At 39.0% G+C, this 13,285-nt stretch overlaps 1 protein-coding gene across 1 annotated transcript in view; it reads left to right on the forward strand.

Moving 5' to 3' along the window:
- LOC106650269 (hemicentin-2-like) overlaps nt 1-10,493 on the forward strand; it is a 129,845-nt gene extending 119,352 nt beyond the window's left edge. The window contains exons 10-11 of the mRNA XM_023460502.1: nt 7,681-7,859; nt 8,551-10,493. Of these exons, the coding sequence (XP_023316270.1) occupies nt 7,681-7,859; nt 8,551-8,802 (431 nt within the window). The 3' untranslated portion in view covers nt 8,803-10,493. The remainder of the gene's footprint in view (nt 1-7,680; nt 7,860-8,550) is intronic.
- Nucleotides 10,494-13,285: the final 2,792 nt, after the last annotated feature.

Consider the following 13,285-nt stretch of genomic DNA (forward strand, 5'->3'; position numbering starts at 1 on the left):
TATTACAGACTGCCAGTTTTGGCGCGGAAATTTAAAAAAGTATACTAGTATACCGGTTAAATTAGTTAATCATTCAAAAATCTAGGTAATACTTTGGGCAGTTGTTCTTTAATACTTCCCTTGGGTACCTACAAATTTTTAGCATAGGTTACTGAATTAACTTTCAAAAAACACTAATCTAAAAATTTATCTTTTAACACGGTCTCTTATAATAAAAATCTGTTGATTAAAAAGTTAAAGATGTCATCCTTCAATCAATGTATTATAAAAATACATATGTTATCGTGCTTTCAAAGAAAATATTTCGTGATGAAGGGTAAAAAACATGTCATTTTAGTTCATATCCGCGTATATTAGCTCAATAGGCTGCGCATAGCAGTGTAGTACGGTAATACTATGATTACAGTGATCATCTAACCATCTTAATAAATACCCCATCATTAATTTTTATTCAACTATTTTGAAATCTTCAATCTTCACCCCTAAAGTTCTCATAAGATGTAAGTGCAACGTTGCGAAAAGACCAATTAGTTGCATGCTGCGGATAGACTTTTTCAATCCTTTTTGTTACTCTTCATCTTCATTGTAAAGCCTATACGCTTTAGCCCTTTAACTATCTTTGTTAAGCTATCCAAAGCTTTAATCTAAACCTCTCAAAGCTAGATTATCGTTGGCCGCTAAGAATAGAAATTTTAAAGACCATTTGGCATTGTTTCTATATGGGTCTTTTACGACAAACCACAAAATACCATCACCGATGCCTCGTACAAATAATACATTAAATCGACTAGTTTCAATTTTCTGAGCAAAAATTGAGGGTATGTACATTTATTTCTCGGATCTGATCTAATACATTGTAATGAAAGTAAATTTAAATTACATCACAAACACCGAGGATGGAAGAGAAGTGACAATTTACAATATGTATTGTAAGCGTCAGGTGATAATCAACGGAAAATGCTTTCTCCTATCTCTTCTTACAGAACATTACAACAAAAAACTAACTCTACTAAAGGCTGTAAGTATTTTGTATATGGATAGAACCATGTAAACCATAGCGATTCCAAAAATAAAATCAAAAGTATTTTGTATTCTAATGAAAATGATTGAATAGTAAAAATTTCGAAATCAATCATCTGAAACAGGTATAACAAAACAAATCATATTAATTTTCATCAAGTAAAATAAATCAAATCAATCCGATGTTCAAAAATCGTTACATTTTCGTTGATATTTTTCTTTCAACTTATCACTGAAGCAAATCGACCCATATACGAGTACAGGATCAAAAGTTCGCAACTAAGCTTACTTTTGACTTATTCAGGCCACGTGCTCTGAAATATCTCATTAACAAACAGTCAACACTCGACACTCGCTGTGTCTCATTCTCTGTCGAGCACATTTCAACACGGCTGCAGCTGGAGCTGCAACCGCCGCGCACACTGCTTCTGGCGCGACGCGCTCCTTGTATTCCCTCTGCCTCCGCACGCAGTCTTCGGCTCTTTGTCTCCTCGTGTTTCAATATCGCGCATATATAAATGAAAAGTTCTTAAGCAAAGTTTGACAACAAGATTCAACTTGTTTTTCTGTCATCCAAAGCATCGTTTCCTTCGGCTAAATATGGCGCTATCTAAAATTTCGCTCGCTGCAGCCCTCCCCCCAGACGGATGACATCCGAGTATTTTTGAATGAAAGACGCGAATGCTCACGATCAACTGCAGCGTATATTTCTACTTTGCATAATGAAACTAATTCATCAGATACTCGAGTTTTCATTCTCATCTTTATCAATGTTGTGTCTGTTTTCGCCATAAATCTAAATAAGATCTGTAGAGCGTTGAAGTTGGCCCAGTCATCTGCACACCAGCGGAACTAGATTCAAGTTTCGAAGTGCTCGGATCGAATTTTCATTTTTTGCTTGAAACAAATCCTAAAGATAACAGGTCGCATCTGCTTCAGAATTCCTCGGGGTTATTGGATTCTGTTTTGGGTGGATTCGAACTGCATGCGTCACACATCTAATGGTCTAGGGCACACGTTTTCCAGCCGTGGATGCAACTTTTCTCAAAAATTTGTTCTCCGCCCCTTGTCTTTGTTCTCCCGTCCTTTTGTGCACAGCTCGTCCATATATCCTCCTATTTCGAGAGTTTCGGAACGAGTCACGTGAAAATCGTTTTACATTTAGTATGCATGCGCCGAAAAGCCATTTGGTTTTCCGTGAAAAAAAAAGAAAGGAAAAGAAAAGGAAAAAAAACGAAAAAAAAAATAGTAGCAGTCGTGGTGGTGAGCAAGATTATATGAGAAAGCGATGGGTAGCATAGTGCGCGCGCGTGCAAGGCTGGAAAATCATGAGCGCTGGGTGCTTTTGACGTTCTTCTCGCTGCATTCAAATTGCGTCTTTCGCACGCCTCGCGCAGAAGCAGCTGAGCAGCAGCGGCAGGAGGTACATAAGCAGACAGCCACGTGCAGACATTTGATTTCCCCAAACGATATGTGAACACGCTCGTGCACAGCCTGTGTATCCGCGCGCGTGGGTGTTTGTGCGAGAGGGGGTGAGGGTGTGCCTTATATATATGTAAAGGGTCAATTCCGTCTGAATACGAATGGCCGATAATGCGCCGAGGCTAATAGCCTGTTTTTCTCGACGCGTACAAGAGCTCGGAATCTTTCGGAAAAAAATCACGCGCGCCGCGCGGGGTTAAAATTAATTATTGAAGCGAGTGAAATTGCAAAATGTATAAGATTCGAGGCTTTGGGTCTTAGAGTGTATTTAACGAAATCGCCTTAATCCTGTCGCGTGCGGCTCAACGCCGTTGATGGCCCCACGTAGACAGATAATCGCGAACGATTAATCGTTACTCTATTAGATTAAGTAGTTTTATTTGCTTGATGAGTAACGACGCTTTAATACTCTTCCAAACAAATTTTGATTATTCGATAAGATTCGGATGATAAATATACTTTACAAAAATACAATATTTCATGTTAACAAATGAGTTCCCGTATAACTTTTGTCCGATATTGTCTTTTCTTGGATCGATAATGTTCGTTCGCTTTATATCCTATATATTTTGTTCCCTTTAATCGGCTTTATTTTATCTTAGGGTATTGACTTTGCGAAATGACTGCGCGCGCGAGCGACTCTTGTTATTCTCTCTATCTGGTCGTTCACTATGTAATACGCAGCGAGCGAAGATCCTCTGACGAGCAAGTACGCGGGGTCAAGGAAAAATAGAGCTCGAGCTCGCCAAAAAAAGTTTTTTTGACTAGTTTCTTCATATTTTCCTGCTTGAGAAATTGTACACCGCCGGAATGATGTATGGACGCTTTATCAAACATTGATTGATTGATCGGTGTTTTTTTCTAGCTTGATGAAAAAGCAATCTTCGCCGAGAGATTGTATGTGCGACCAGCAGCAGCTCAGCATCGTATATAAATTACATAATTCGAGATTAAAATAAGCGCAAGTTTCAGCAGAAAAGTACAGACTCGCTCCATCCAACTCCACTAGAAAAAAAGAGGGAAGGGATGGGGGGACGCATTTATACGAATAAATCACAATGGTTAGACTCGAAGCTCGCATCACGCAATGGCTAGTAGTGCAGTGGCAGGGCAACCAAGAGCAGCCTGTGAGATACGAATTTATGATACAACATCATGAATGAAAAGGAGCGCGAGGCCAGCAGAATGAAAAAAAAGAGCTTTTATCTGAAAAGAGGAAGAGAAAGAAAAAAAGGGCTCTGCTGGCGCACATCAGCACACTCATACAAGCGTGCCTACCGATATAGAGGCTTCTGTGGCCGTGCAAGGCTCGTCTATGCGTGTATGTGCGCGAGACTTTTTTTGCAATGATTCGCGTAATTCAACGGCTAGCGGCCACTAACGGAGGTCGAGAAAGCCATACATATACACGGCGTAGCTATGTACGCGCAGAAGCACCTATAGGCGCGTTGATTAATGGTTGGCGCGCGCGAGCTTGCACAGAGCTTGCACAGAGCTTGCAGAGAGAGAGAGAGAGAGAGAGAGAACGCGAGTTCGTCCCCGTGCGTTGTCGGAAGTCTACGTCCGTCCTGGGCGATGGATATATCTATATCTGTATGTTTCACGTACGTATGTATTCCGGTTAACCAGACGCGCTTTCCGGACTCGGTGTACTGCACGCCGTCGAGGTCAGGACCTAGTCTGCGTATCGTGTGCGCGCGTATCTCTTTATAGTATATTCGTAATTGTGTATGTGCGCGTCTGCGAAATCCCGGCACGGAACTTCCATGGTTGATAATACCAGGGATCGGGATCAATTTTCCAACAGACGCTCGGGAAAAAGGCTGAAAAAGCAAAACTCGCTGCGAGCCTACATACATTATGCTCGCGTGCGCTCTTTCGAGCCGAGAGGGTGCAGGCGCGCGCGCGCGTCTATATAAATCTCGGTGATAAATGAAGTCGATATGAATAAAGCCAATTTTGCCGTATACGGCCTGTTATTCAGCTGCACTTCAGCTAATTAGTGCAAATAAGTCGCCTCTTTTTTTGCCTGTACGCTCTATACACGAGCGCGGGCAAAGCGATGGCATGCGTGCGTGTAAGCGGGTAAGGCTTTTATATCCTGCGCAAACTTTGATACGGCTGATTGGACAAATGGAGAAGTACGACTTGTTGACGAGTCACCCAGTACAGACCGGACGGCCTGAGTGCGTGAGATATGTATATTCACGTATACCCATATATGCGCGACATGCTAAAATGAAGGGTTAGCTTTGACTTTGTGCATCGTGCGCTGCACGTCACATTGCGCTGCTGCGTCGCTCGTTTTCGTTTTGACAACGATCTTTATGCGTAACCAGCTGCTGTGCACGACGTACTTATAGTTCAAAGCGATGGGAAATATTTTTTTTTTCTGATTCGAGATATTATTCATCACGCAGGCTTTTGCGGGTGCCTGCTCGTGCAGCGCTGCACGTAGCACGTGACTTTTTAGCGGGATCAATCGTAGTCATTCGTTAAGGCAAACTCGTTTCAATGACTTGCTTTTTCGCAAAAATCTCTTTTTTTTCAAAAATTGGAACGAAAAATTAACTCTTTGAAGTATCTCCTTTAACGTCTATTTTTTGATCGATTTATATGTCAAAATATTCTCATCTGATTTTTTTTTCATTTATTATAATTGAAAATTCATAACGTCCGGTTGAAAATAATTTTGTGTAATAATTATTATATTATATAGATGATACATCATATAATTGATTTGAAAAATTGTATTTTTAATACATTCATTTTTGCTGAATTGTACTCTGTTATGTCTTACTGCAGAAACCTCCATTGGAAATTTAGAAAATTTAAGATAGCATATTCATTTTAGTCAATATACAGTTAAGGATTTATGACGATTAAAAAAAATAATTTCTTCCTAATAGAGGAAATTATATAGTAGATAACGGAGACCTATAAGCAATGTGTAGTGTGAGCATAGACTCAGAATGAAATTTACTCTCAGAACGATCTCTTTGTATTAATTTTAATTGAAAATTTATAATTAATTTATTAATTATAAAGATTTCCTCAGTTTATATTAACGATCGTATATAAAAATAGCATTTATGAGGAAGCTCTTTTCCAATGAATTGGCAGCAGTTTTTTAAAAATATATGTTTCGTTTAAGGGTTAAGTACGAAAAGTAGGTAGCAAACATACAAGTGGCGGGTAACCGAAAATAAAGAGGAAACTGAGTTGAAGCGATAAAAGTAAATCATTCTATTTTCTTTTTGTCTACGCTTACCCCCATTATAAAGCATGTACATATGTGTGTGTGACGTGTGTGTATGTGTGCATTTAGGATGTATGTGTGTGTTTGCTTAAAAAAGGAAAAAACGCAGAGAAACGACATAGCAAAACTTAGCCGAAGCGACAGTTGGAATTGAGGAGGTGCAATTTTATGCTTCGAGCTTTATATATATCTATGGTTAGAATCCCAACGGACTGTAACGAATATTGCAAATTTACAATGCGCTCCCAGCCGTGCTCGGAGCATACCAGCACACACTCGGGAAGAAATCATGTTAGTCTTCCAGGACAATAGAATGTATCGTCCAAACTCTTACCAGAGGATTACTTTGCTCTTTTTCATGTGAAATTTATCGCCTCCACTGTAACCCTCGGCCCTCTCTCTGCAGCCTTGATTGACCATTTTATGTCTCTGGCTGGGCGCTCGCCGATGAGAATCGCTCGCTCGGGCGCGCGTATACGATTCGGCCAGCGTGTACACGCTCTTACGTACATTCGCCCCCCGGTAATCGATAGAAGGCACGTGAATTTTTCATCCCTACATGGCGCACACCGGATCTGTAAGTGATATTTTCAGCGACTTTCTATGAGAGATAAGCTTGCCAACGAAGGGAACGATAGCTAAGCTTCATACGTGTCTATTAGGTATATATGTATGAGCAGCTGCAGCAGGAATTGAACTGGGTCAACGCGGCGAGCGTATACACGTTGCATAGCTGCCGAGCTTGGCTGCAGTGGGTGAGCGCAGGAAAACAAAAAGCCACTTGGCAGCCATTATCCTTATCTTCCGAGAGTAAAAAGCACTAGAGAAGAGCGTAAAATAAATGAAATTCGCCGAATCGAGTTAGAAAATAACAAGTTTAGCGACCAAAAATATAGACATATATTTACGCAGACGTGTCCTACGCGTAATAGATACTTACCAAGATATATACAAAAATGTATAGGGAAAAACAACTAACGTCTCGTTTCTTCCTCGTTTAAGTTCGACGATAAGATGCTGCAGCCGTGGCACACGATTGCGATTAATCTACGACTTGCTCGTGCCGCGCACGTACATATCTAGCTCTCTTTCTTTCTATCTATGTATAAGCGCGCACGATGTGATTGATGAAATTCAAGAATCTCGCTTTACAAATTTTTAAGGGTAATAACTTTGTCGGTATGCAAACGAGTCCGAAAGTTTTCTTCTCCTCTAAAAGCCCGTAAAAACTCATTCGTCGTTTACGTATATATATATCTGTGGATATATATACTCTGCGCGAGCTCGACTCAGCTTCGCAAGTGCGTACATAAGCGTTCAAGCGCAGACTTTCTGATATATATGATAGTTCTGGCGATTTTGAAGCTAGGAATATTCATGAGAGCCAAGAGGATCCACCTGCACCATGATAGCTCAGTGTGTTTGTGTGTGCGAGTGCGTTTATATAGATGGGAAATAAGGGAAGAAAAAAGCAATTCAAAGTGAGCGTTTCGAGTGTGTTTGTGTGTATGTATATGCGCATGCGTATCCTGGACAAGCGAAACTCGTGAAAACTTGAAAGTAAGTGCATAGCCTGGCTGGCCGAGCACGTCGAAAATCGCGAAAAAGGCCTTGGGCTCTGCCGGACTGTTTATTGCGTTACGCAAATAAGTAAAAGCTTTTCCGCATCGATGCAAGGGATAGGAGGCCGCACTTGCGTGTTTATAAAGCATTTAAATGTTACGTATACAGATCCACGCACGCAAAAGCTTAGAATTGGGATAATTTATATACATTAATATTTATAACAACAGAATTAATCGCATTTGCATTTGCGTTCAAGTTTTAGTGCGGAAGCCACGTTGTTATATTTTACATCACAACTGTTCCTTCAAAATATCAGACTAATTGAAATCGTTTATAATTTTTTATGTCAACAGGTCGTCCGATGATCCATCCAATGACGCAAACCATGACGACGATCCAGGGCGACTCGCTCGACGTCATGGTGGAATTTTGCGCCGAGCCCACCTACACGAAGGTCCTGTGGATGTCGCAGGAGCGCGTCTACGTGCCCGGAGCCAAGTTACGGGACGGTGTGAAAGCACTCCTCATCGAGGTATGTCAGATGATTCGAATAGTTTTTCAATTTTAACATTAAACATGACAAAAAAAAAATAAATAAATAAGTCAGCAGCAAACAATTCAAATGCGCAACCGAGTGTAAAAACAACAACGTACACTACCGCGACCTTTTAGCTCTTGAATTTTCGAAATATTGCCCGCTAGGTGCGCCGCGACCTGCATTTCTCGTCCGCATTTTCAATGTTTATCTTGTTTCGAGCGTAAAAGCAATATTTTTTATTGATAAAGTTTGCTTTGTATTCGTATGTATGCTCTATAGTTTCGGCTGTATTTAAGTGTGTATACGCGCGCGGTCTCGCAATCTCAGCCAGCGAGCAAATATGTATAGCGTATACACAGTGGGCAAGATAAACACGAGCTCGAGCTAGTCTTGAAAGATCTTTTGGTCGCGTGCGCGCGTCTTGCAAACATACAGACAGCCACAGACATGACTCAAGACGTCTAGAGAGCATTCGGTACACGAGTAGTGCGTGCATCGACAACAATGACAATTAAATGATAAAAAAAACTGCTGACTTTTACTCTATTCAAAAGACCACGAGTTGCTTTTAACATTATCTAAAGAATAAATTATGCAGTTTTACGTAAAACAAATTAAAAGTGCAGGGTGTAATGTTTGCCCTCGCGAGATGACACTTTAAAGCGAATTTGTGTTTTTTTTCCAGGACGGCGGCACCAAGTCGTGCTTCCGCAGTATACTGCGCTTCGATCGGGTCCAGCCCAACCACGCCGGCGAGTGGATGCTGCTCGTGAGATCGCCCGAGGGCATCGCTGACTCCACTCTGACGCTGAATGTGACTCTGGCCGCCGGCTACAGTCACGCCCCAGCGACGAGTCCAGCTGGCTCGGCCGTCACTCTACTGCTGTCGTTCGTCTTCGTCGCGATCTTCGGCAACATCAGGCCGACGCACTGTTGAGAGACGCTTCGCTCTCCCGAAAAGGCAAGCCGGTCCTTCATTGTGTATAAATACCATATGTGAATAATATGTTGTAGAGAGACTGATCGAGCGATTGGTGCGCCGAAACGCTCGATTAATTTGTACATTTTACGATCGAGCGTTCGTCGTTGTACCGCGTTGAAATATTTTAATTGCGTTTTCAAACTGAGATAATCTCGAAACAGGCTCGTTCGTCTTCTTTTCCGCGGCTCAATGAGATATGAAAAGTTCACCGTGTCACCAAACTGCCTGATTATTGGTTTTTAAAATCGATTCCTTTGAAAATATCGCACGTATACGATCTGCGTAGTTCCTCTTAAACTCGGAAGATTGAAATTCACTTGGCGCCATCAACGTAATATATCTATATGCACTAGCTCGACTCGTCTACGCGTACTACATATGTTCGAGTGCATTCGCTGCAACAAGGTTTAAGTCTTCAGTATCAATAACCACGCGCTGAAAACGAATTTCAACGAGATTCCTCGCAGCTACACGAGTGGAAAGCACTGCAGCTGAATGTTACACATTGCCTACCGTTCTTGCCGCGTGTTCTTGTGATAAAGCAAGCCCAGGCTGCAGCACGAGTATGTGTGTGTGTAATGTAAGAAAAGCACAGCAGCTGCTGCAACAAGCGGCTATAATCAATAAGTTTACCAGCTTGAACTCGGGCTCTGCACTGCCGATGCGCCAAACTTGCCGAGCGCGACTTTTTTCTCTTCATTCGCATATTTCCCCTTTTACACGAAGCTGCTACTTTTTCTTACGTGCGATGACGACGACGACGATGACCGCCACTGGTGATAGCGCTTAATCGCGTCGAAACTTTACGCCAACTTCCGCTTGGTGATTGCAATATGGCCCTGGTCAAAAAAAAACATCCACTAAAATTAGTTCTTCGATCAAAACGAGCATGGCGATGAAACGGGGACAAGTTTCGAGATTTTGATCAGGCTGCAAATTCAAAAGTAACTTTGTTAAACTGTCGCTGTTTTGAATGAGTTTTTATCGTTCGCGATAGATTGATTTTCAATCTACCTGATAAATAAATCAAATTGTTGTTACGATTCTAAGTGATTAAAAAGTAATGTCCGTTTATAAGTAGCAGCAATTATCAAAATCAATTGAAGCATGTAAATTAAAGAGGGAATGAATGATATTGAATATAGAGCTCATGTTTTTCAGAGAAAAAATATTTAACGTACGATATATACGCCCGTGCATGAAAATTTTATCACGTCTGACGTTTTACGTTTTTCGCTTAAATATTCAAATGGTTGGCTATTTAAAAATATATACGGTAATTTGTGTATCAAAACAAAACGTTTTTTCGAAAAAAATTGTGTCAATTTTATTGATAATTTATACATGAACAACAAAAAAAAATTAAAATACGTTCGATCGCACGTTGTTTGTACGCGCAATATCGTACCCATTTTATTAATGCAAATACGAGCGAAACATTAATATATAGCTGCGGGAGAGCCAAAACTCTTGCGAAATGTAAATAAAGTGTACAGATAACGAAATTTATCCGTAGATGGTATATAAAATATGTATTTATTTTTGTGTTGAAACAACATGTTAGGAGAGTATAAATCAAAAAAACGAGTCGCTTAGGAAAGTAAATAAAACGAAAAAATATTAAATATAGAACTACCAATTTTTATTACTTTCATCTCCTCGCACAACTTTCAGTTATAAATACATTTCCATTATCAAAGAAAAACTATTCCTATTAATAATCATAAAAAAGTATGATTGAAAAGGGAAAAATTTATGAATGCATATAGATTTACAATAGATATGAATTTTTAAAACATTATGTGAATGTATATGTATAATTATATGAATTGCATAAGTGAGTTAAAGTAGAATTTATATGGTGTACATAGATAATTATTGTACATGTGATCGTCTTCGAAATGAAGTCGTGTAACGAATTATTATATTTATAAATATATAATACATTATATTCATTAAAAAATTATAAAAGTATATACGTACAGTAACACTGTTAGAAATAAACACTTACAATTTGTTGATATATTTTTATAACGGTTTATTTTGGCTTCAAGTGAGCATGGCTAATACACATTATAAATTATAATATAACAATACCTCGTTGTCATACTAAGCAGACAATTGAAAAGTGAATAATGAAAATTTTTTGAAGTGTATGAGTATATATGAATTGTAAATCACTGAAAACGTGCTTACCAAATAAAATGTATACCGAAAAATAAGTAAGGAGGCCAAAATTGAGATAATAAATGCAGGACATGATACAAATTTCTACATTCTCTCTGTCTCGGTTAAGTTTTAATTTTATGATAAGCTGCTGTTTTAAAAGCTCATTTTGCGACGAACAAACTTGTACAAAGAAACAGCTGCAGTACAGGAGCTATCAATTATTAACGATGAAAATTTACGATTGATTACGTTTGACTTTTAACTTTTTATGCATCAATAGAATAATAGTTTTTATTTGACGTGTTTGTATGCATGGTGATGATATGAGATTAGTTTGAAAGAGTATCTTACATTGTCTTTCCTTTTCAGACTTCGAATTACGGTTGAAACGCAAGATAATTTATATACGTTTTTGTTATGTTATTGTTAATCATTTTTGTCATGATATTATAATAAATATTACTCTATATGAAATTTGAACCTTTTTATTCCTTACTACCTTTTACAAATATTGATTGTTAAAACATTACAAGAAGTCTTCATTCTAAAGAACATCTAAAACTGTAGAATTTATTTTTTGAAACGAAAATAAAAACGTCTGTCTATCTTACATCTATATTGAAATAATAAACGAAAATTCGTGTAAGTATAAAATTTTATTTTGTGGACTGAATAGTCACTCTCCGACTTTCTCTGGAATCCACTGCACATTCGTCTCTCGGACATGAGCCGAACGATTCCCCGAGAATGAGGCCTAGAGACAATTACGATTTTAATAGTGAACTTAGTCAAACAAACTACTCGTCTTATCATTTCTTCGCCTTTCCAAAATTTTTATTTTGAGTTTTGAGTTCAACGGCCAGATGGCGCAACATCGGAAAGAAGACGTACCCGCAAGAGAGAGTCATTTCTTCAGGGTACTAGAGTTTTTAAAACGTGTAATATTTGCTTATCCATCTGCTACTACTTATTATGCATTATATCTACTATTGCCATACCTGAGCGAAAAATAAGTAAACTTCAAAGTTTCGTAGCTCAATCAAAAAAAGTCGGATCGAAATTTTGGACACGCCATTCGAAAGGCTTTGCAAGCAATTTACAGCTATATAAATTTTTATTAGGTTTATTTATTTATTTATCACTTTTTATGAACAATTAACGAATAAAAATAGTATATTTCTCAACGGGTGCACTCGCCTTCGGCTCGTGCTATAATCCCTCGTTTTGCTAAAAAACCATATCTGCACCAGTTTGAGATACTATTTTTTCCTACGAGAGCCTAAAATTAGCGGCAAAGTTGCGTATTTTAGGTTAGAGTGGGGAAAATATTTTTTTTTGTCTCGGCTACTTCTCTTGCCGGGTTGTAGAAACATTTTAAACCAATGGATTTGTAGGTTTTGACGAGACTTTCAAATCCTTTTTTTAAAAATTGTCCTACGAGCTTTTATCACAAATATACAGCCCTTTTACTGCGAAAACGACCTTTTTATTCGTTCAAATGTAAAACACGTTCAAGGAGGCGTGGAAAAAAAATTAATATACAAAAGAGATTGATTTTTATGTGTACAATAAGAAGCAATAGTTATTATCCGTTTCTCAGAAAACTTTTCAACGACTCATTCATCGTCGCTGAACCTGAGATCGACGACCAAAATTTACGGTAATTGTACTGCTGATGTTACTGTAGCTGGTGTTGTTGCTGTGGCTTCCTCATCCCCGTCGGAGATGAGGATCAACTTTATCACTTCGATTTCCGCCTCGTCATCCGACTCATAAAAGTCTATCGTCACAACAACCTGGCACAGTTGCGCAGTCGCAGACCTGGCACACCGCACTGCTTCCCATGGTACAGACTTGTCCGAACTTACCGATCCACCCTCAGAGCACCTCCTCCCGACCCCCCTCGCACCCTCCGTGAAGGGTTAAAAAAAATTAAATTCATTCGATGTACGGCCTGTTTTATTTTGTCGAAAATACCGCGGATACCTCCAGTATTTTTTTTACCCCCTCCTATTTCACATGCGCCTACCACGGCGATGATAAATTGAAGGGTACATGAATATAATGAAATCATTCCATTTAAAATAGATTTTACAATTAGTTACAACTTGTTTTCATTTTTGTATTCAAGTAAAGAACGCAGTGCACTACTCTTTTTATGTTGACTAATATCGTTGAATTACAGTTCATGACATGATATCTACAGAGAAAGAGACGATTTTCGTGTAGAATCGTACTGTACTAAATTTTGTTTTCATGAAATTCCAAA

This window comes from Trichogramma pretiosum, unplaced genomic scaffold (assembly GCF_000599845.2).
Source record: "Trichogramma pretiosum strain Unisexual culture from Peru unplaced genomic scaffold, Tpre_2.0 scaffold5, whole genome shotgun sequence".
In the NCBI taxonomy this organism is placed as follows: Eukaryota; Metazoa; Arthropoda; class Insecta; order Hymenoptera; family Trichogrammatidae; genus Trichogramma; species Trichogramma pretiosum.